Below are 23357 nucleotides of genomic sequence, written 5' to 3'. Positions count from 1 at the left end.
TAATTTAATACACAGGAAATCTTCCATGCAAAGTCATTTACTGAGTTATAAAACCTAGAGTATTTCAGTTTTCTCTAAGTGTATAAGAATACAGTACTTAGTTCATTAAACTTGCATTTAAGAAATTGCATTTAAAAATATAGGGGGAGCCTAGCAGTTAGTTCTTCTTAGTCACAGTTTATTCAACTTGAATTGAATAACGTTTTTATTACTTACTGTTTATCAACACTTTTCTTTAAATTGCTGAGAAGATGTAGCTATTTATCTGTTTCTTTATGCTTTTCAGCAGCAATGCAAAGATCGCATGCAAGCTGGAATTAAGCATTTTAACAAAACCAAAACATACTGTGACTAGTGGAAAATTGTGGGGAATAGAATCTTAATAACCCACCAACAAGCTTTGTCGAAAGTAATGTGATATCTGGGCACAAGTGTTGTGGTAACTGTTGGTTAACTTTGGCTAGGGGCTGTTCCAAGGAATGCTGTCAAGAATTACTCTCTGGTGGATCCAAAATTTTCTTGAACTGGTAGTACACTGAATTAGCCATGCCAAAAACTAATATCTCTGCATCAAACATGAACTGGCAGTAGTAGGTATGAGGGGAATTTGCACTGGAGATTAAACTCAGGGCTTGTATTTTAGGTGTAGTATAAATGTACTTACAGTAAGACCTACCCATCTACCTTACAGCTCTTTCCTTAAAGTAAGGCATCTCTTTAAAAACACTGCTATGCTGCTTGCTGACACTTTTGCAGTGATACAATGCATATAAAACTTAAATGAAACATGCTGATACTGAGATTGCATCTTGATTTTAAAGAACTAGTTTTTAATGGACGCTATGATATTTTTATATGAAAAGATCCACCTCTAAAACCCTTCCTGCCGTTTTTTTAGCACCTTTTCCCCCAGTGCTCTTTCTGGTTGTGACTGCTAAACTCGCTGTGATCTCTCCTGTTCTTCAGAAAATTGGAGTTATTTCCTTGTGGCAGTTAGGTCTTCCTTGTCCCTGTAGCACTCAGCGCTTGAACTTCCTGGAGCTGGGAAGGCTTTGGTGTAGTGTCAACATTGATCACAACTCAGGGTAACTGAGTGAAATGTAATGGTCTGTAAAGCACAGGTCAGGGGTGATGACGTAAAAGTCCTGTTTTAGCTTTGAACTCTGTAAACCCTGTGGGAACGCTCGGCCTCGCTCCTCTCCTTCTCCTGGGCTCAACTTTGCCAAGCTGCAGAGAGGAAGGGGAAAATAAACCAAACCCAGCACTGCCTACCACTCGGAAAGGTTATCCCACCGGAAACTGAACGGATGGTGGCCCCTGTGCTTGGTTTGTCACTACAAATCACACCTTCGAGGGTGTCTCTTGGGCAGGCTGTGCCCAGGAGCCACAGACAGGTGTGAGCCAGTCCCTGCGGGAGAAGCACGGCACAGAAAGCCCTTCTGCAGGGCAGATGCTCCCCAGGGCCTCGCTCGGTGGCAACAGCCGCTGCAGCTTCTGACGTCCCAGTGAAGAAAGCCGAGCCCGCATTCGCCGCTGCCGGCACACCTGCAGGCCCACACCGCCCCGCCGCCACCCAACCAGCCCCTGAGCCCTGCTGGGGCACAGCTCGGCCGGGCGCCGGCAGAAGGGGCCCAAACAGGCGGCGGGCAGGCCACCCGAGCTGGCTTTACAAGGGAATGCTGTGGCAAGGAAACAATGGAGAGCCGCCCCCTCCCCGCCTTCCCACTGGCATTCCAGCGCCGGGAGCAGCGCGCCGCCGCTAGGTGGTGCCGCGGCGGGAGGGGTGCCGGGAGGGGCGGAGCATGCGCAGTGGGCGCGCCTCGCCCGGGCCACGCGCCTCCGCCCCCTGCCCGCGCCGCCGCCGCCGCGAGCGGGAGGAGGAGGAGGAAGGAGGGAGAGAAGACGGGAGGGAGGCAGGTCCGGCGGCCCTCTCGGGTACCCCCAGCGGCGACGGAAAGATGGCGACGCTGGGAGGCGAGTCGCAGCCCTTCCCCTCCGCTGCTCTGGCGGCGGCGGCCGGGGTGGGCGGCGGCGGCGGCGGCGGCAGCGGCAGCGGGGCGCTGGGTCTGCAGGCGCCGCTGAACCGCGGTCTGGAGCGGGCGCTGGAGGAGGCGGCGCACTCCGGGGGGCTCAACCTGAGCGGCAGGAAGCTGAAGGAGTTCCCGCGCAGCGCCGCCGCCCCAGCCACGACCTCTCGGACACGGTGCGGGCAGGTGAGCCCGGGCGAGCGGCCGGGGAGCGGGGAACGTGGGTTTGTTAAACCGCCCGGGACCCCCTCCCCGCTCCCTCAGGCACATTTGTGCCCCCCAACCTCCCTGTGAGGCGAACACCCACTCCCCACCCTTTCGTTCGCCTTCCCTCGGGCCCGTCCTCACATGGAAGCCGAGCCCACCCCCATCTCTCCGTGGACCCTGTGCTTTCTTTATTCCCCCCGCCTTGGTGCATGAGGTAGGTGTTTGCTTCCATATGGCTGGATCTGTGCACGCTCCCCTCCATCCCCCCCGCTCGGCGTTTGGTGAGGCAGAGCTGCCTCTCCCGTGGCACACTGGGGGAATGTGTGGGGAATTCTTGCTCGCACCTGTCCTCTTCTCCCTCTGGGGAATGTGCGTCTCTGTGCCACCCTTCCCTGACTGCTGAGGTTTGCGGTGGCAGTCAGCCCACCTTTGATTCAGCCGCGGGAGGCTTGCACACACAGTCCCAGGGTGGATACCTGCTGCTTCTGTCCTGCTGCTCGTGGGTGAACCCATCTGGCACGGAGAGGATGCAAGTCCGTATTTAACCACATTGAGACACTCATGTGCCTCTGAACATGTTATCTATCTGCACGCCATAAGTGGAGGCATGTCCATAGGAAGACCTTTGCTGTGCAGCTGCCCCAGGGAGCATGCTACTTTTCACAAATGCCACTTGTTCAGCGCTGGGCTTGACATTCCCCCTAGTGTCCTTACAGTCATGTAGCCACAAGTGCCAGCTCTGTGCAGTGGTATCTTCCAGGGCAAATGTGGAGAGAAATCCCTGTCTTCACAGGCGCTGTATGTACTTTACAGTGGGGGACACCATCATTACATAAATCTGCAGAGGTGACAGGCCTGACAACCCTGCAGGCAGGAGTGGTGAGGGGAGATGTATTCAGTATGTGTTAACTTGCCCTCACACCTTTCTTCCAACATGAAAAAGGTACACTTATTTCTCACCTAGGGAGGCAGACCCACCTCAAAGGGTCATACCAGTTTTCCTGGTCCTATTATCCCAGGTGATGGAACCTAATCCCTTCTTTACATGCTGTCACTAGGTAGGACAGTGTAAACCCGCCTTAAAAGAGTGTATTAGTGTATTGTCAAGGTCTTCAGTGTACGTCCTCCACATGCCCTTGTGTCCCCATTTGCCTGCTGGAGATAGTTGTGTTGTAGCAGCAGAGCAGGAGACATGTAGTCACTTGTTCTTGTCCCACAAAACAGCAGGTGCTGTACCTGCATGCAGACATGTGATAACATGAATTTAAATCCTCAGCTTCTGCTGCACATGAGGGCATTTATGCCTTCCTGTATGTGGAGACACATGCTGGCTGCTTATTGTCTCTATCCCGGAGTTAATGCCTCAGATGTGTGGTAGGTGTCATGTGTTATTGTTGTTTAGCTTTGTTACTTGATGGTGTTGCTGAGTGGATTTCACATTGGTCTGTGTGAGCACCTATATCATCATATCAATAAAAAAAATTATGAAGGAAGCTTGATGAATGAAACTACCATGAATGGATAGCATGAATTACCATACTAACCATTAGCTGACTCAGTAGCAGATGTGAAAGGGATAGGCATGGTAGGGGAACTGTATGTGGTTAGAAGAATGACTTTCAGCTTGTCATCCCAAGCAAAGCATTTTTTATCTCATTTCTTTTTTAAAGTTGAAGTCTAGCAGACATGCCGCAATACCAGATAAATAGTATGGAAATCCAGAAATTTAGCTTGTTTAGTTTGACCTAATATCGAACCAAACTGTTGGAAAACCAAATTATATACTGAGGAGATTATACACTGGGGAGAAAATGGTTCGATTGGCAGAGATTGCATGTTAGTATTTGTGTATTGTGTAAGTATGTGCTGTACAGGCATGAGCTGTGTGTAGTATGTATAGGTAGCACCTGCTTGTTACATGCTTGCTTGTTCTACTGATTTTTCTAGGGAAAAAGTAGTCTTTATCTTCAAGCATTATGGTGCTTTTCTCAGAGTTTACATGGAAAACATTCAATATGAAATTGAACGTAGAATTGTGTTTTCATTCTCTTTTTGTTTGATATAAACAGCAGTGTAGATCAACGCATGTCTTGATCTTGTGACAACAGCAGCCCTTTTATCATTGCCTCTTTTTAGAAAAACACTGTGTTAATCTATGGTTGCTTTATGGTTTTGTTTGTAACAGCTTGTTGTAACTGTTTAATGGGAACTGCCTTGGGAGTTAAGTCGTTGTGTTGATGTATTTCCAAAAAAATCCATGTTTCTTTTCACTTGTTACATTACATAACTAAAATACATAAACAGAAGAGATGCTTGGCTTAAGGCCAGATTTCTGAAGCTCTTGGGGCAAACTCTTGATAGGAATTTTCTCTCCTCCTTCCTCTCCATAAATGCGCATAGTACAGAACTTTCTTGTACTACTTGGAATATATCCTTGAAATGAGTGACTTATAGTTTTGGATCTGATGTGCTGACATGTCTCTGAAGCCCTGAAACTTTGGATTTTGGGGTAGGGGTAGCCTTTCACTGTTTTTTTGGGTGGTGGAAGGGAGGAGGGGATTGCCAGTTTCACTGAAAATGAAGATACTCTTTGATGTAGAGAAGACTAGTGAGGGGAGTGGAGTTTAGACGTCTGAGGAGCAGGGAATTTCCAAAAAACTGAAACCATGTCTGCATCTTGACAGTGTTTTAGTACTAGAGACTGAAAATATTTTTTTGATTCAGAAAGTGATGGTCTACAGCTACTCTCAAATAAAACATTATCAAGCTTGTTTTCTAGATAGGTTCTGAGTGCTTTTTGTAGGTCTGAGGAAGAAAAAAAGTGTTCAACTGTAAGTTCTCTGTTCATGCATTTGTTTTTTTCCTGAAGTTAGAAGTCAGATTTTATATAGCAATTGATGCACTTACGAAAGGGACGTGACTTGTTTGCCTTTAACAGCTGGGATGGGATAGTTGGATTTTTCTAATTCTTACTGCAGTTACATTCTGTAAGAACTACAGAGGCTGAAGTGTACTTGTTACTTTCTGTTGCTGGGGCTTCTTACGCTTTTTCTTCTGTGACTTTTCTTTCCATTAAATACATCTTGCTTATAGAAAGGTGATAGAACATTTCTTCCTCAGTCTTTGAGAGTTCTGCTCAAGTGCTGAGTGACCTGGTCAGATGGAACTTTCAGGCAGTATCTCTGCACACAGAATGGAGTTTTCATGGCGTTCAGTACTGTTAGAAGAAAGTAAAACCTCCTTGTAAAGTGTCATGAGTTTAGTCAGACATTTTAAACCACATCAGTGTGGATGCAATGCAAAAACCATTTCAAAAATAATAAATGCTATTCTTATCACTTTTATTACAGGCTGGGTTATGCAGAAGGCAGTGGCATGGTAATCACATAGTTCTTAAGTAATAGCATGCAATTATATTCCTCCAAACCACTGGGAATGCTGGAAGCATGTTACTTTATGAAAGAGAAAGAAAAGGCCCCGAAGATGTAACCATGGCTGCCTACTGTATGACTTCAACCTCTTTGTGTAGGCTTTGATTGCGTTTCTGAAGGCAGATCCTCAGCACCTTTTCTGGTGAATACCTGCTTCATCCATTTCTATTAGGTGACTTAGGCACATGAGGAGGGATTACTTGCTGCTCCTGGTAGTGACCTGGCAGAGAAGAAAATAATTTCTTTAAATTACGTACTAGATTATTAGAAAATAATTACAAATTGAAGTATTTGATTGCCAGTTTGGACAGTATGAAATTTTGGAAGGAATATGATTTTATTTTTTGTGCAACAGAATTCTCTCTTTACAAAAGAGCTCCTACCTGCTGTTTTTACAAATTCTTTGAAGTGGACTGTGCTTGCCGGACAATGCTGTGTTGAAGACACCTTTGCCTGGCAGCGTCTTTGAAATAGTTGTTTCAGCTGTATAACTGGGGATTTGTTTTCAAGATGGTTGAAAAATCACAGTATCACTGTGAGTGTTGATTCTGGTTCAGGTGAAATGTGTTCCTTTCATTCCTCTTTGCTAATAAGAACAGCAACAGTAATATTTCTTGTTTCCCCCCCTTTTTTTTTTAAATTAGTTATGATGTGGATGGGGCTCAGACCAACCTTATCTAGTCAAAGATGTTGGTGCTCCTTGCAGAGGAGTTGAACCAGATGGCATTTAAAGGTTCCATCCAACCTAGACCATTCCATGATTCTATGTACATTAGATTGCCATAATCTATTCTCACTTATTTTCTCCACCTGCTTTATTAATGTAATCCGTCCTTCACTTCTGAGAGTTCTCCTAATTACAGCAGTAGATGTGCAGTTGGTTCCACCTGTTCTAAGTGCAGGTTGTACTGGGCAGGATGTCACACATACAGACTGGTTTGTTTGTGCTGCAGCACACTTTCATATATCAAATATGACCACCAAATGGACTCTTGTTTAGAATGTGATTGTTATTTGGCCACTAGAGAAAAAGATACTTGATATGCCCCTGTCCTTTTAAGAATTGTCTGATAATTACTTTGAATAATCCATCATTTTGAATTAACATTTTGATTAAATTATGGGGTTTTTTAGATGAGGCTGAGAGCCTTTCATTTTGCTTATTTAATCTAAACTCATATCAGTAAATAATGTCTTTTTAAGGCTAAAAAAAAGACTAGAACTCTGTTTCTTTTTCATGTTCAAAAGTCAGTCCCTTCCTACAGCCTTCTTGTGTTTATTTGAAGATTTCTAACCTTACTTACTGTTTTTTACATAAATAATATCTTAAGTGTATTAGGACGGGGAGAGAGAATAAATATGTTTGCTTATTATCACAAATGAATTAAATATTACCCTTCGTAAGGCTAAAAAATGTAGCTAAATCAATTTTGTATTCTTTATTATGTATCCAGCAGTATATGTAACATTATTATGCCTTTAACAGTTTCTGACACCACCTGATCATGTGGTCTGTCTGGACATCTCTGTGCCAACATATTCTAGCTTCTGTTTTTTACTCATAAGCAATGCTTTGGGAAAGAGCTTTATCAAATGAAAGGAGTTCTTTTAGAAACATTGATGTGCGTAGCAACTTATAACTGCAGAATACCATTTAAACCCTCTTTGCCCTTTTTTCTTCCTGAAGCCTGGCGATATCCTTGCTTGTGGATCTTATAAACATCCACGCTATTGACTTCTATTGAAAAGAGTCACTTAGTTCTCTTGCTGTAAGAGGTGCTTTTGAAATTTACGTCTTTTGTCTGGAGATTTATGCCCCCATAGAAATGTAGCAAGTGACTTTGCAGGTGCTGTTAGATTCTCCTCAGCACAATATAAAGTGAATTGGCTCAGAGTGTCTTTGTTGCATGGAACAAATTACGAGTACACAATTGCCTGGTTACTGTTTCAGAATGCGGCTTGAGCAGATTAATGGCTTTCTACCACTGACTGTGTATGTGTCTTTCCCTTGTATTTGTTTTTTCTTTTTGACTTGCTTTGTAGAGAGGCTTCAAAACTAGTGCATGGGCTAAGAGGTAGGAGAGGTGACAGCCTACAAACTGTGGGATGGGAGGAAGGATGAAACCTCTCAATTTCAGCAGGAGTAGGCTCTTCTGTGGATTGAACCTTTTCCCCGCAAAGCAAACATCTCGTTTAGGGTGGCAGTTTTTTAAACGATTCTGCCTAGAATTGCCATGTTTGGACATGCTGTGCATGTAAATGAATAAAAGCTCAATGCTTTTGTAGAAATCTTGTCACTTTGTTCATCCTTGGCCAATCTACTTGGAAAAGACTGACTCGGAGCTCCAGAAGTGCTGTTATGGTAGTCAAGGTGCTACAGGTTTCCTTTCAAATGCTTCTAGATGAGCAGTTTTGAAGGTCTGCTCACCTGGATTACCAGAAGGTGGAAGGTAGAAATATCCCTACATTATTTTTGAACCTCCTTTTAGTCGTTCCCTTTTTTGTCTTCAGCAAAAAAGACATCTTGATTTAGACATGTCTTAAACAGGAGAGATTGTATGAATCTTAACACAGTAACTATACATAGAGTTTTGAAAATGCTGAATACTTTTGTTAGGGGAAGAGGCTGGGGCAGAATCAGCTATGACAAAGTAGAATGGTTATTTGTCCAATAGAGCTGTGGCTTGGAAGAGGAAAGGGGCAAATGCCAATGCAATATACGTTTGAACAAGAAAATAGATAAAAAGAAGATAATATTAAAGGCAGAAGTGTCATAGAGAGGGAAAATTTATGAACTATTGAATGAAAAGATATGAAGTCAAAGAAGGGAGATGAGTGTAATGGTTTGTGATAATTCCCTGAAATCTGTAAAACTGAGGAAAAATGCCACTTAGGTGAATAATGATTAGAATTGTGTGAATAGAGAATTAGATAAACATGGAGAAAATTATTTGGCTCCAAGATACATGACATTTATAGACTTTACGCTACAAATAATAGTTTCAAATTCATGCTATAAACATTAACTGTTGAATTTAAGTTTGGGAAGCCTAGCATCCATTTGCTTGCAGAAGGAAAACCCAGTGATTTTGCTGCTTGCAGAGTTACAAGATCAGCCAAGATGGAGAGACTGGTGTTTTGTGTATTAGAATAACCATTCTAGGAAGGATGAGTAACTTCTCCAGGCCATAGGCTGACTGCTCATCATTCTGCCTGCTGTGTTCTTGCTGACTGTTAGTAAGCATTTCCTAGGTTTGTGAACATTGCCAAGCTGGTTAGATTGCTAATTCACAGTTAAAATCAATATGATTTAAATAATTGAAATGGTACTTCTTAAACCAGAGATATCCTAAACTTGTTCTGTTGAGACCAGAATTATGGAAAGTGTGCCCATTTATTATTCTCTGATGTGTAAAACTGAAAGAGGCAGAAATGTTATCCCTCTGTTCAGCGAGTGGATCACTGTCAAAACTGGAAATGGGTGTTATGTTTCCTGACTTCTGACTGTTCTCTGCTGACCATGTTGTGCAAGGTATTATACACATATCAGAGTAGTTCTTTGGAATGGTACTGAGGAGTTAAGCTTCTGGAGGAATAATTCCTTTCTTCTAAGTTTGCACATAGATGTGTCTTTGTGGGGGGAGTTCATTTATGAAATTCTGACGCTTTCTCCCCAGCATCTTTCTCGAAGTGTGTCTTGCTGGCCAGCTTTTTATTCTTTTTTCCTTGTATGGTGCAGAACACCCTAATGCCTGTAAACCTCCTAACCATTTAAAAATAGAAATAACAATAACAGTCTTTTGTCCTCCTATCCGAGTCTGTAGGAGGAATATTCTTAAAGGAAAAAACAAAGTCAAAACTTGTGAGACGATCTTGGCAGAGCCAAGTGGGGGTTAGTTTTGCACTTAATTTGGAGCCTGAGGTTCGCACTTGCTTTTGAAGCTACATGAAGTGTTTCATGTTCAGCTGAGCTTGTGTGAATTTAGTTAAAAGCTAACTGATAATTTCATGATGATTATGTGAGGTAGTTCTTCCAGGAATAGTTAGAGAAATTACTGGAAGTAGCTGGAGGTTTTGAATATCAGAATAGAATTCTTGGTCTTTATGAGAAGCAGAACAAGGGCAAAACAGCTGAACACCATGTTAGCAGTGACCTGTGCTGCTGAATGGATAAGGTTTTTATGTTGATTTTCTGTAGCTGGGTGATTTTATTCCTTGGTGTGAAGTGTGGTAATTGTAATATTTTTATTTCCTTTCAGGACCGTGGTGCTTTAAAATATTAGATTAGTAACCGATTTAATTTCTAGGTTTTTGTTTTAATTATATAAACTATGTGTTTTCTACTATTACAGCCTGACAAATACTTGTTTCTGGTAGGAGGTGACATTGCTGGAGCAGCTGGCACTAATATCTGTGTGGAGGATTTAAGGCAAATAATTTTTTGAATTAAATAAAATTCAGCAAAGTACATCTTGGAAGTATGTTTAAACATAGCATGTGACTTGATTTCTTTATACTGTTAAGAGTATTAGAATGCTACAATAATACTGACTTATATTCTAAAGCAGTATGTCTCAAAAGTAGCAAAGGGACTGCAAATGACAATTTCACTTCAATTTATCGTGTATATACAGATGCAAAGTTTTTTTAGCATCTAAAGTCTGCATCTTTGTTTGTGCTATTTTCAGTGACACCTGTTCTTTGTAGCATTACGTTAGACAGGCAAAAAGTAAAAATGAAAAATAAATGGGGGAAAAAGCCCTCCACATTTAATGGTGAAGAGAAAAGCATGAGTAAGAAGTTGGATCTGTCGTTTGGTGAACAGAAAGAACAGGTTCATAATCACTGAAACTGATGGAGAAGTTTTGTAAAATGGGCAAGAAATGGGGTAGGAAAAGAAAATTGAATCAGAGGTTAAGCCAAGGAAAGAAGTAGAGCAAAATACACCCTTGGATAACCTTTACAGAGATAAGGCAGGATACCAGAAATGCAAGTGCAGTAGTTTATGTATAGTAAAAACAGATTTTAAAGATAGTGAAATTGTTATCATGGTAAGCAAAGCTTTTATTATTAAAATGACTTTTTTTACTGTTTGAACTTTTAACCATTTAAAAATTTAATGACAGGAGAAGTAGGGATTATTGGATTATGGACAGGTTGTACCATTGCTGCTGTTATATTACTGTATTTTGAGAATTGTGAGGCTTAGCTGAATTCATGCAATTCAGTCTTTTTAAGGCAGGGCAAGTGTACTAACAACAAAGCTGTCTGTCTATTCAGTGGGGGAGGAAGAAGAACATAGTGTCATTCACATGTTATATAATTAAAAAATGCAGACAGTTACGAAGATTTCTGAAATGGGTGTCTGGTCAAAGCTGAAAGAAGCTTTCTCAGCAGTTGGAGCAGGACAAGGATGCCCTGGTTACTAAATACAGCTGTGATTGATCAAGGGGAACAACTTAGCCCAGGGTTTCCCATGCTCATTTTATGTTGTGTTGCTAGGGCTTCTTATTTGCTTGTTTTGTTGTTGTTTTTTGAGTTCATCCTGGTTCAAGAAAACTGTCCTTTTGCACTCCACTTTGTACAGTGTTGTTTCCCTGCTCAGTAAGTTTTGCCTGTGATCCCCTTTCCAAGGTCTGAATTCTAGTCTGGCTGAATGCCTACTCCTTGCTTGTGTTCCACTTAGCAGCCATTCAGATTGCCTTGTGTTACTGACTTGGTTTTTTCCTCACACATGTCCTGTCACTTACAAGGTTTGCTAGACATGGTATTTTATTTCCCCCTGTTTACTAGTGTGTTTGAAGGAAGATGTACCAAGAATATCCTTGTGCCATCCATTTCAAATGTTTCCGTACTTTGTTTTATTTTGAGACCCATCAGTACCAGCTCCTTCTAGTTTCTGTACAGCATCATGACGATGTAGTTTCTTAGTCACAGTATGCAGAAATTAAGACTGATTTACTGAATTGTAGCTGTGTTATAATGGATGTTTCCATTCACTAGCTGAACTTTTCAAATTGGATGGGAAACAATTATGTTAATTTGGTAATGCGTAGTTTTGTATGTTATTTTTCTGAGATTTTATTTGGGGGGGACAAAAGAGGCTGCAGAGTCTAAAATTGTTTTTCATTAAAATGGCAAGTTTCTTTTCCATCTTTAGAACTGCTCTCTCTTTTTTTTTTCCTGTGTGCTGTCTCAAATTCACCATAAAGAATGAAGATAATCTGGCAGACTCTCCACAAAAAATCTTTCATGCAAGTGGTGTGGATCTTATGATTTGAAAAAAAATATGAATTAATTAAAAATAACCAGTAACTTCAATTTGCTAACATTCTTGTAAGGGAATTTAGAGATAAGACAGGCACTATCATGGTGTAGACCATGAGACACTTTTGTATCATGGTACTGCAGCTATTACTGCTGCTGAAGTGTGCGGTGCGTAACTTTGACATTCAGCCAACCAGTCAGGAACTTCTAAGGGTAGAGAAAGTAATCTTTTGAATTTCTTGTAATTTGAAAGCCTTTTATGTAATTATATTGATTGTTACTGTAATGTGTTTAAGAGCTTAAGTCTTTAAGTCATTAATATAATGACTTTAAGATTTCTACTTTAGTTGTTCCTACCATAGATCTTGTTCTATGTTTCCATTAAAAAACTACTGTGCGAACTTTGCTCAGTGAGTTATTTCATTGTTCTATAATGATGCAGGTTATCCCTGGTTGTATAGATTGGAAAAACTGAGCAGGAGGAATTCTGAATGGCTTAATCCAGATCTCAGAATAGATCAAAGACAAAACTGTGAAAGGAATCCAACTTTGGTTCTTTGGTATTTTTTTTTGGGGGGGGGAGAGGGGGAGAGGTGTTTTTTTGGTTTTTTTTTTGGGTTTTTTTTTGCCTTTTTTTTTGCCTTTTTTTTTTTGGTTTTTTTTTTTTTTTTTTTTTTTGTTTTTTGTTTTTGGTTTTTTTTAGATGTCAATGTATGATATCTTGAAGTATGGATGTTGAGGCATTTGAATTAGTTTTGTTCTGGAAGATGTTGGCATAGGAGTAAAGACTTAAAGCATCCATTAAGGTCCTGGGAGTGGTTTTAAATGTATTAACACAATGCAGAAACTCACTTTATAGTAGCATCTGGCACAGACACACAGGTACAACTCAGAAATAGTCTCTAAAAGCATATCACTATAGATTTGCAATCAGTTAAGAATCAGTAATATGAAATAGTAGTAACTCTACACAATAAAAAAAAAAAAAATCAGTATTTTGGCAAGAAGTGCTGTAGTTCTGCCAGTTTTCCTATCTTTGTACATTTGGCTTCCTAGAGAACTGAAAAGGTTATTTTTGGCCTAGTGCCCTGGGCTAAAAATGGCTTCTGGAATCTCATAGCTCCGTTTGGTGTTGAGCAGTTCTGTGCAGTAGTAGCATAACTGCAGTAATTGGTAGTCTCACTGAAGTGTTTTAGTTATGCACTTAAATGTTAAGCTGTGGGAGATGTGGCTCTGTGATCCCTCTAGCATCCAGTTTATCAGAAAAATTTGAGCCATGTTTGTCTATGAAGCAGTGGTAGCCTGAAGAAAAAGAGGCTTTTCTACAAGTACTTGTTAAAGGGAAGTAAGAGACAGTGTAAGGTTTAGCCTCTACAGGGAAAGGCTCTAAAACGAAGAAATAAATCATGATACTGCTGTGGGAACAGTGAAACACAAGCACTGCAGTTGAAACTGTACATGTAAGCAATAGAATGAGTCTGTGAAGTTTCCTTATGTTTCTATCCAGTGTTGCAGGGTTTACCTTTAAAAGGGAAGAAAGCCACCCCAACCCTAACAGTGCCCTCCCACAAGAAACAAATGTACCAGTTACTAGATGTGAGTGTGCGCTTATTATAAATGTAAGTTTCAGAATTATTTCTAAATAGTTTGGATGGAGTTTCAAACCAGGAGTTTGAAATAGTCAGGAGAACAGTGAACAGGCTAGTTAAATCTGAGAAATCTTACAACCAATAAAAGGTCTGAAAACTTGCAAAAAAGGCTGGAGGTTGTTTCCCTCTATGCACCTCACAAATCTTTTAGCTTTTTCCCCATTTTTTTGTATTGGACTAAAAAAGAATAATGCATGGTGCTGCAAGAAAGTAAAGTGTTCAGGAACAGAATTCATAAAAAAAATTTTTTTTTTTGGTAATGTCAACATGGACAAATTCTGCATGAGAATTAAGAGTTTTTCTAGACATAGCTTGTGAATATCCATAGAACCCTCATTTTAAAATCATCCAAGAAATCAGTATTGGGGTTTTGTGTTCTAACTTTGCAGTGTAAGGCTTTGTTAACACAGTAATCTGGAATTTTGGCCAAAATAAAATGAGTTCTGATCAAATTTGTGATCACACAAATTTGAGATGACCAGTCTAGTGAAGTGGCTAGTCTACACCAGCCAGTCTAGTGGCTCTTTAAAGACAGTTATCACACTTATTTATTGGTGCTACGGCTCTAAAATGAAGAAATAAATTATGGTATTGGTATAGGGGTAGTGAAGCACGAGCATCTCGGAGAACTATCTACCTCCAAAATTACAGTTTCTAAAATACAAATCCTCATGTTCTAAACAATTTATGGAAAAGAATAAATCCAGATCAGCTATTGTAGAATACCTGCTCTCAGTCTGCAGAAAGCTTGAATTTTGCTTACTGGACTAAGCAGAAACCTTGCCAGTTTTCCTAAATACAGATGTCCCTGTAAAACAGAATCTTCTGTTTTGTGTTTTGATGACTATGTAATACATGCTGGTTACATTTCTTGCTTGTATCTTCTAGCCAAATAGTTTTATAGAATGTTTGCTATTTTTAAAAGTTATTTTTGAGAAGGTACTTATTGAAGATAAATCACATTCTTGGTTAACAGTATTTGTTAGTGTATGTCTAAAATTTTTTCTTCCTTATCTCTAACAAAACCATCTTGTTTTTCAATGTTCTCATCATAAAAATAAAAATATTTACAGTCCGGAGCTATTCTTCTGCTTGTAATTGATTCAGCTCAGAAAAAAGCAGGTATTGCTTGTGCATGGTCTTAGTGCATTTACATTATGCCATTGTGTGTGTTAAATATATTGAGTGTATTATATATAAAAAAATAATTTCACCTGCTCCACTTTATGCATGGTACAGTTCTACTTTTTCATATGTTTCTAAACCCTTCCTTGGTGCATGAAATAGTGATAGCCCGAAGATAACCCAATCAATATGTATGAACAAACATGACATAGAGAGAAATATGTTACTTTATTAGTAATTATTATGGTTATTAATTAAGGTTATGTGAGCATAACAACTTTATTTTTCCTGTGGAACGGTGTAAATAAATCATTGGGAAGCAGTTTTGCAAAAAAGAAAATGGTAGAGGGTAGTAAACTGCCAGGGTTTTTTCCTTTATTAACAGAAACTGCTTGCTTTTAGAGGAATTTCTGTTATACTCAAAGAATATTTAGTCAGTCCTGTTGTTCTTTACCAGGTGTCTCACCTTACTTTGTGCTGCTGTTTACATTCTGATGCTTGTGGACTGTACTTGTTGAAGCATGTTGAAGCAATTGATTTGTCTTAATAAAAGAGACTTTTATGTTGATACAGTTTGTCCCTCTGCCTAATGCTGGCCATCAATTTCTTTGGCTGAGTCTGTGTATCGAGATCATAAATTTATGGCTCATATGTACTGTCTCAATTTTAAAGTATGCTAGTGATAATACTATGATTGATTATGTATTTCCTTTGGAAGCAAATAAAAGAGATGACACAGTTATTTTGTATTTTAGCTTCAACTTCTGGGCATTTATTCTTTTTTCTTCACTAGATCAGCTAACCCACTGTAGTAGACATTTACTCTTCTGCAGTTGTTTATACATTATTTTTTACCTTTGTATTTAATAAACTAAGATATTTGATTAATGAGGGATAATTCCAGTTACAGTGATTTAGGATGCCACTGCAGTTGTCCGTCTAGATTCCTGCTGAAAGCTGCTGCCCATATAAATAGGTTGACAAACCTAAATGGTGATGATGGTGGATTTAAACTACTAGGACAGGCTTGGAATTGTGGTGTTGATGAGCTGGCACATGATTTTACCTGCTGTGCCTGTTCTTGGAGAGGAAACCACTATCAGAGGAGAGGGGGACAGAGTTGAGGCTGCTACTGTCTTACATTGCTGTACTGAATGTTGCAAGGGCTTGTGAGACAGTCCTAAACAGATGAACCTTTGGTGTTCTGCTTTGAGATATGATTTCAGATCCCAAATCTTGCAATTTTGTGAAACCTTCCAGGTTTTTGGGTGCTTTAACAGTTTTATTGTCTTTTACTTCATTATTGACAACTGGACATGGCAATTTGTGAGTTGCTTTGTAAATACCTTCCCTGGGGTAATGTGTGTTAATGCACCCAACTTTCATTTTAGTAATTTGCATCTTAGACTTGGTGGGAGCTCATGATTGTCATTGTTCCAAGCTTATGCTATCACAAGACTGTGGTTCTATGATTGCATTCTTCCATGTTGTATTTTCAAGTTTTTGTGTGACAGAGTTAAATATGACCTTGACTGTGTCTATCTATGTGCTCCAGGTCCCCATGTATCTATAACTTGGCCTTGCTGTTACTTACACCATTACCATCAATCACCTGCAGATTTTATCAGCAATAGCTTTGTATTCTAGAGAGGAAAGTCTTGAAAATCCTGACTGATGTTGGGTTGTCAAGAAATAAAACCAATTTCATCTATGAGACCTTAATGACTTCCTTGAGGGTATTGTTCAGTTTCTCTGAGTAGATGTTGGATTAACACTCTACAGCCACATCAAAATGACTGATGTTCTGATGTGAGCAAATAAAAAAAGCTCTTCTAGTAGATGGTATATTCATATCAGGTTGTAGAATATGATTTGTTTCAATAGTGTACAAATCCTAGTTTATGACCATGTCCTTTTAAAAATATCAAAGTGAACTTTTGTCCTTGCAATAATTTTTCACTTGCATCTCCTTTTGTGTTTTGCTATATGAATTAGGAACATAAAAACGAAGGTTCTGTTAATCTTGAGGAAGGTTTTAAATCAAATACAGGTAAAATTGCTCTATAACGAAGAATTCCTCCCTGAGTATCTGTACTAGAATGGATTGCTTGACAATTCCATTTATAGAAACAGGATGTTTTGGTTTTATGAATGCGGATTTCTTGGGAACTCATTTTGAGAAAGTGTTTGTCTGCCTCCACCCTTGGTGGAATGCAGATGACATCAGAATTTTTTATGTACTGGTGCTATGGATACAAAAAGACCAGCTTTAGAAGTGTCAGTGACATAAAAGGAATTGCATTCTAAGCAATCTTACTAATTAAGGTGAATTGGTGGTACAGATGTCCAGGTGATCAAATCTAAGGCAGTAAAGATAGAATAGTAGGTGGTTTGGATTTTTACCTATACGATTTAAAATACTATGAATAATTGTAGTATAGGTTCCAGGTAATTTTGTGATCTAAAACAACCCTTCAACTGCCTTTCTTGTATGGCAAAGCTGTGTTGTTCACTTGTTTTGGATCTCTTACATGTGTTTTTCTCTCACTTGTGATAATTTTGGTTCCACTGACATTTGAGTTGTCCCTTTAAAAACTTTTGCTTAGGATCTAATTACAACTTCACAAAAACAGCTTCTTTAAGAGAATATTTGTTTGTAAACAAAACAGTAGGTATCAGTTAAAATATGCAGTTAATAAAAACTTTATTCTAACTTTGTATCTAAATTTTATAGGATCACAGGATAACTATGAAGAGACCCCTGTAGGTTGTCTAGTCCAACCACCACTGCAAAGCTGGGTCAAGTCTAAACCTGTTCAATCTGTTCTTGTCAGCTGAAGCATATTTGATTTAGCTGAGGCATTCCCAAGTATCTTGAAGTCCCAGGTATTCCTTCTGTTATGAATTCCCAGGATTTTTGTGGTGAAAGAATACCCAAGGTGATTAGATTTGATTTATAACCTTGCTTTGCAGCTGTGCAAAATACACTATTCAGACACCTTTTGTTTGCTGACATATGTATCCACGGACCTACTTGTAGAGTTTTGCTCCAGTTGTGTATTGGCATAAATTCTGACAAATTTTGCATCTATATTACCAAGTGCAGAGTCTCATTGTTAGTCTCTAAAGGAAATACTGAAGAGAGGACCTAGGTTAATGCATTTTGGAAATGCTTTTACAATGCTTTAAAGAGAATGTGATGTGTTCTTAGTTTTAAATCCTATTCTGTGTACACTGGGGTTTCTCCATCAGAAAGATGGTCGTGAGGAGCTTGTAGCACTCAAGAGGGGAGTTCTCAGTAAAAATACTCAGACACACAGACTTGCTTGTATTGAGATAGTGTGTGGTGGTTTTTTCCTTTAAGTTCTGATGTCAGCTCTGGAATGCCTGTGTGTAAAATTACTAAACTGTTTGAAGTTGGATGGCAGTAAATTTTACTTATTTGTGCTGGGTTAAGCCCAGTAGGCAGCCAAGCTCCACACAGCTGTTCACTCACTCCCCCACAGTGGAGTTGAGAAATGAATCAGAAGGGTTAAAAGTGTGGGTTGAGATAGCGAATTTAATAGGTAAAGAAAAAGCTGCACATGCAAGCAAAGCAAAATAAGTTGTGGGTGGGTTTGTTTGTTTTGAAAATTTGGTATGCAAATTCAGGTAGCATGAAACGTAGGCATGAGTGAAGTTAGTGGCAAAATCCCTTCTGACTGATGTATGTGGGTCTTTCCCTGTTCTAATGCTCTAAAACAAATGATACTTCGGACTAGGTTATAGCAGTATAAGGAAGCTTACCCGTCTTCTTTTATTGGCATAACTTCAGCACGGGCTTGCTTATTCAACCGACTTTTCTGGGCAAGGTCTCCTGTTGTGCTGCTGTACTTCGCCTGCTCTCAGCATCTGAGTTTAGTTAGTTCAGAAGGAGTTTATCTGTGTCACTGTGACTGTAATAGTCTGTAAATAATGTGACTATAATGCAGTTATAGCTGTTGGAAGAGGGTTACTCTTACTCACTAGATAGTGTGTATGGTCTTGCATGTTATGCCTTGGTTTTCATTCTTTCTGACTGTCTTGGGGAATCTGCATCAGCAGGAATGTAAACAGTAAAATATTAGGAGAATTTGTTCTTACGTTCCAATATCTGAGTGTTAGAAAATTATTTCTGATATTTATGTAGCTGCCAATATATTTTCATTGTATTCAGTGTGTCTACTATATTACTTCAATAAACATGGTTTTAAGATGTGAAAGGTCTCTCCTGCCACCCAGATGGAGAAATAGAATTTGTGATACTTGACAAATACCTGTTTTTCTTAGGTCTCTTCTCTTTGGTTTCTTCTCTCTAGTTTCTTTAACAAATCACCAGAAACTGTAGCTGTTAAAAGGAACCTGTTTTCTGTATTTAATCAGATGAAAATCTGCAGGAGAACTCATCTGTGGCAAGATGATACGAGATTACTTTCATGATTCAGCCGTGTATTAGTGTGTAATGAAATACACTGAAGACTGTGCTATTCAGCGTCACTATCATTATGTTGGGTTTTGTTGTTTGGTTTTTTTGAGTTTTTTTGTGCAATATTTTCTTGAAGAACAGTAACATTTAATCAAGTGATGTCTTAAAATGTTACTCTCGCAAAACTCTCTTCCATTAATTAACCTTTCTATTTTGTAATGTGGTTACCAATATGTTTCTTCCTCATAAAACATTAATGCAGCATTTAACAGTATTGATGAGGTTTTTTATTTATTCACATAAGAACCATCAAGGGCTATAAACCTTCAGAATAGTAGATTTCAACTGGTGAGAATTTTCATGTTATAACTGGAGAAGTTGGTGAGGAATGGAGCAGGCAGCAGGTGTATTGGGAAGTGACAAATTTCTAAATAAGGTTTAAATAGTGTTAGCCCTCTGAATGCCTTCTTTTTTGTTTGGTTGGTTATTGTTTGGGTTTTTGTGCTTCTGTTAGTCTTTATAGATGAAGGTAAAGAAACAAGGAGTAACTATTAGGCAAAATAGTAGCAAAAAGAGTTATGGTTTTACTGTCTTAGGTGCATTGAATGGTTTTGAACTTGAGTATGATTAAATCTGTAACTGTCTCTTGTATTGTTCTCATAAATGTAGTAAGCTGTAAGTTTTAAAGAAAAAGGAAGTACAGTGAGTATAATAATTGAGCTTATATCATGCTATGCTGTACTTGCACAGTTCAATAGCATGTACATATTTTCTTTGGGTGATTGCTCTGTGTTCCTCAATTTTGATTTAAAATGTTAGTCGGTGTACCTGGGAGTAAATTAACTGAAGAAAGTCAGTTAAATATAATACTGTCTGATTGTTTCATCTAAAAAATTTTTAGGGACTTTCCGCTGGATTTCTACTGTGGTCAAAGGTAATTTTTTTAGACTGCAGCTTCTTTTGTTGTAGTTAAAGAGGCTTTGACTTTTGGTCTCATGAAACTAGTAGGTAAACACTGAGCTACCTTTACACTTTTAGCCATTTTCATGCAGTTTGCTAGTTTGGAGCAAAATTTGTAAGTTATGTGGCATGAATCTATTGTTTTGCACAGTGTTTTAGTAACTAACTTGGAATGGCAGGATGAATAGAGCTGTGCTGTATATGAGAGTAAAATGGCAATATTGAGTCTTAGGAGACTTGCTGGAAATATTTTTCTCCCCTCTTTTGCTTTAACCTCATTTTACAGTGATGAAAACAGTTTGTTCAAAGAAGAGTTGAGTCTTGATGCAAATGCTGTCTGGCCTCCCTCTGATGTCAGGGAAAATTGAGGGGAACAGAAGATTGAGCCCACCTTCTATTTTTGCAGAAAAACAAAATCTGAAGTGCAACAGCTTCAAAAGGACATCCTCTAAGAACATTGCTTTCCTTTTTAGTAGTGCAAGAAAGTGGATCTGTAATTCAGAGTGTTTTTTTAGTAATGTTTCTGAAAATGAATGTGTGATTAATTTCCTTATTTCATCAGTTTCATCATTTTTCATCATTTATTTTCAATGGCCTATGTTACTTGCAAGGGAAACTTGAAAAAAACCAGTTTTAAGTATCAGCTCCTAAGAGAAGGACACTGCATTGCACACTTAAGTTTCTTAATTTTGATTGAATCTATTAATTTATGACTGTATGGGAAAATAATTTGCTGGTTTTATGTACTTTATTTGTGTGGACGATGATCTGTTATTTCCTACCTAGAATCTTGCTTCTAGTGTATAAGACAAATATGAACTAATTCAAGTTAACAAGGTAAATATAAATAGTCTTATGTGGGAAGCCCTGGTCCCAGTATCTCTCTGACCAATAATTTACAATATTACATACTACTAGTATATGGCAAGAGTAATTGTGTAACCATATTTACCTAAGTGTTATTTTTAATTTCAGAATAAATAAATTGGTTTATGCTTGATGTTTTATTATAGTGAAACCTTACTTTTCAAGGCTAGTTGAGTCAAAATTTATGAAGGTTACCAGATGCCCATTTGGTGAGACCATTGTATGTACTTCATGTCTGCTTGTAAGACTTTGCGGAAAATTTAATTTATAGATCCCTGAGACTTTCTATCCTTTGATTTCTGAGTGTGAATATATGCTTAATCAAGTATAGGCCTCTCTAAGCCTTGGTAGGGTAGGTAAGATACCTTGGTTGGTACCTTTTCTGCCAGGTTAAGCCAGGAGAATGTATTTCCTTAAAGACTGTTCCCTAGGGTAACTATTCACATAAAGACACAGCTGTTTAGAGTTTCATAAGTATATGCAGGCAAAATATTTCAGATCATACTGGCTATTGAAATGACTGCTAACCAGAGTTTTGTATAATGCAGTTTGTCAAGCAAGGATTTTTGAATGAAGTGCCTCAGTCTTTGTGCATTGTGTTCTCTCATTTGCAGGTGTGTGCAAGCACAGGTCCATACACATGTGGGACATGATGTAAGCATATACACACTTCAGGCATATGGACTGAAAATTTGGGCTTTCCTTTTCTTGTAGCTGGGAGAAAAAACCACATTTTTATGTCCGTAATTTAAAAATTAGAGGTTATTAGTGTAATCATTGGAGCTTTTCAAGATCAGTTTTAAGTTTTTGTGATTTATGCAAAATTTATTCAAAGAAATTGTATATATTTCATTCTGGTTTTGGTTGCTACTCAGAAAATAACACACTATGTTATTTTTACACTAATTTCTTCATATCTAAACACTTTAATGTGTTTAGGTAATAATGTAGCATTAGCTGTTTCATTATGTAACTATATGATGTAGTATAGTAATCTTATGTAAAGGATGCAGCTGATAACTGGTTTAAAATCCCTATTCTGTTTTTACAGGTAAAGTAAGTAGCAGAAGAGTGTTAGCACCTCATAATTCTAGCCTACTCTTTTTAATTTTGTTTGTGTCCTTGTGCAGTTGTTTTTCTAAGTATTTCTGGCTACAGTTTAGCAAGAAGAAAAAATATTTTACCCTTCTCTTTACTCATGATTTTATGATATCTGTGGGTATGTGCATGTAAGTTTTAATTGTTATTTCCAAGATTGGTGAGGGTGTGAGAAGGGTAATGCAATGCTGATACAGCCATGTCCCTAACTATGGTGGCAGTAAATGCTTAAAGTCTCTTTAGACAGTCCTGATGCTTTGGAGCTGCAGAAATGGGGACCGCAGTAACAGCCAGGGTATCCCTGTGGCTTTGTCAAATCAAGATGTATGATGTATGTAGACTTGAAAGAATAGATTAAGGTAGGAAAAGCATTTAACAATCCTATCAGCTATGTAACATTCAAGTGTGTGTAAAAATTCACTCAGGTGTTACTTAAAATTTCTTGCTGAAACAAAGGTATGGAAAACCTTTCTCTTTGAACTTGTGTTGCTGAAAATCCCATTTTACAGAGACTTTCTGTAAATGTTTTTGATCTGTTGGAATTGGAGATGGAAGGGTTCTTGTACTGATTTTTCACTTCGGACAGTTTCTCTAGAACAGTGGTTTCCACATTGAAAAACATTGATTACATAAAAGCTTGAAAGTGGTATCCCATTAAAACTATTTGCAGACCCTTGACATGAAACCTGAGGATTTTCTGAAGAATGTCCTCTTTCCCTTATGACTACTAAAAACACAAGCAATAACCAGAAACAAAATGAAATTCTCTGTGTTAAGCAGTTTTGTAAAGGAGAGCTAAACAACCTAGTCCAGAGATTCTAGAAAGAAAATTTTTTTGATGTAACAACTTCATCTCTCAGGAATTTTTTTTTTCTCTGTATATGAATATTTCTGTTTCTCTCAGAAGAGATCTTTTATTTATATATCTGGTTTATATTCAAATTCAGAACTACTCTTAATTTCAAAGTATAGTATATTTTTACAATATATTTAGAAATATTCCAGATTAATTTTTTATTTGAGAACTAGAAATAAGTTTAAAATCCCCTTTGGGCTTCTGCTTTTTTATGGTGCCTTATTAGAGTAGTTCTGTGCCTGTATAGTTGAGGTGCTTAATTTGCAAGCCATTGAACAAAAGAAAGGTAGAAAAGAAGATAGGTTGCTAAGCGTTATGCTGAGGTCCCTGACACTGGCAGTGCTTGTGGGTTCCTTGCAGAATTGTATGAAATGAATGTGAATGAAGATGGGACTACTGGGCAAAGGGGGAAAAGCAAATAAAGGC

The 23357-nt window shown here is 38.6% G+C and overlaps 1 protein-coding gene across 1 annotated transcript in view; it reads left to right on the top strand.

Annotated features, from left to right (window-relative positions):
• The first annotated feature begins 1862 nt into the window (after positions 1-1862).
• Positions 1863-23357, top strand: part of LRCH1 (leucine rich repeats and calponin homology domain containing 1) — a 118888-nt gene continuing 97393 nt past the window's right edge. Inside the window, 2 exon segments of the mRNA XM_039567696.1 lie at positions 1863-2177; positions 2180-2213. Of these exon segments, the coding sequence (XP_039423630.1) occupies positions 1959-2177; positions 2180-2213 (253 nt within the window). The 5' untranslated portion in view covers positions 1863-1958.

The sequence above is a fragment of the Corvus cornix genome, chromosome 1, assembly GCF_000738735.6.
Source record: "Corvus cornix cornix isolate S_Up_H32 chromosome 1, ASM73873v5, whole genome shotgun sequence".
Classification (NCBI taxonomy): Eukaryota; Metazoa; Chordata; class Aves; order Passeriformes; family Corvidae; genus Corvus; species Corvus cornix.
The sequence above is the reverse complement of the archived record's forward strand: the minus strand, read 5'-3'. Positions and strand labels throughout refer to the sequence as shown.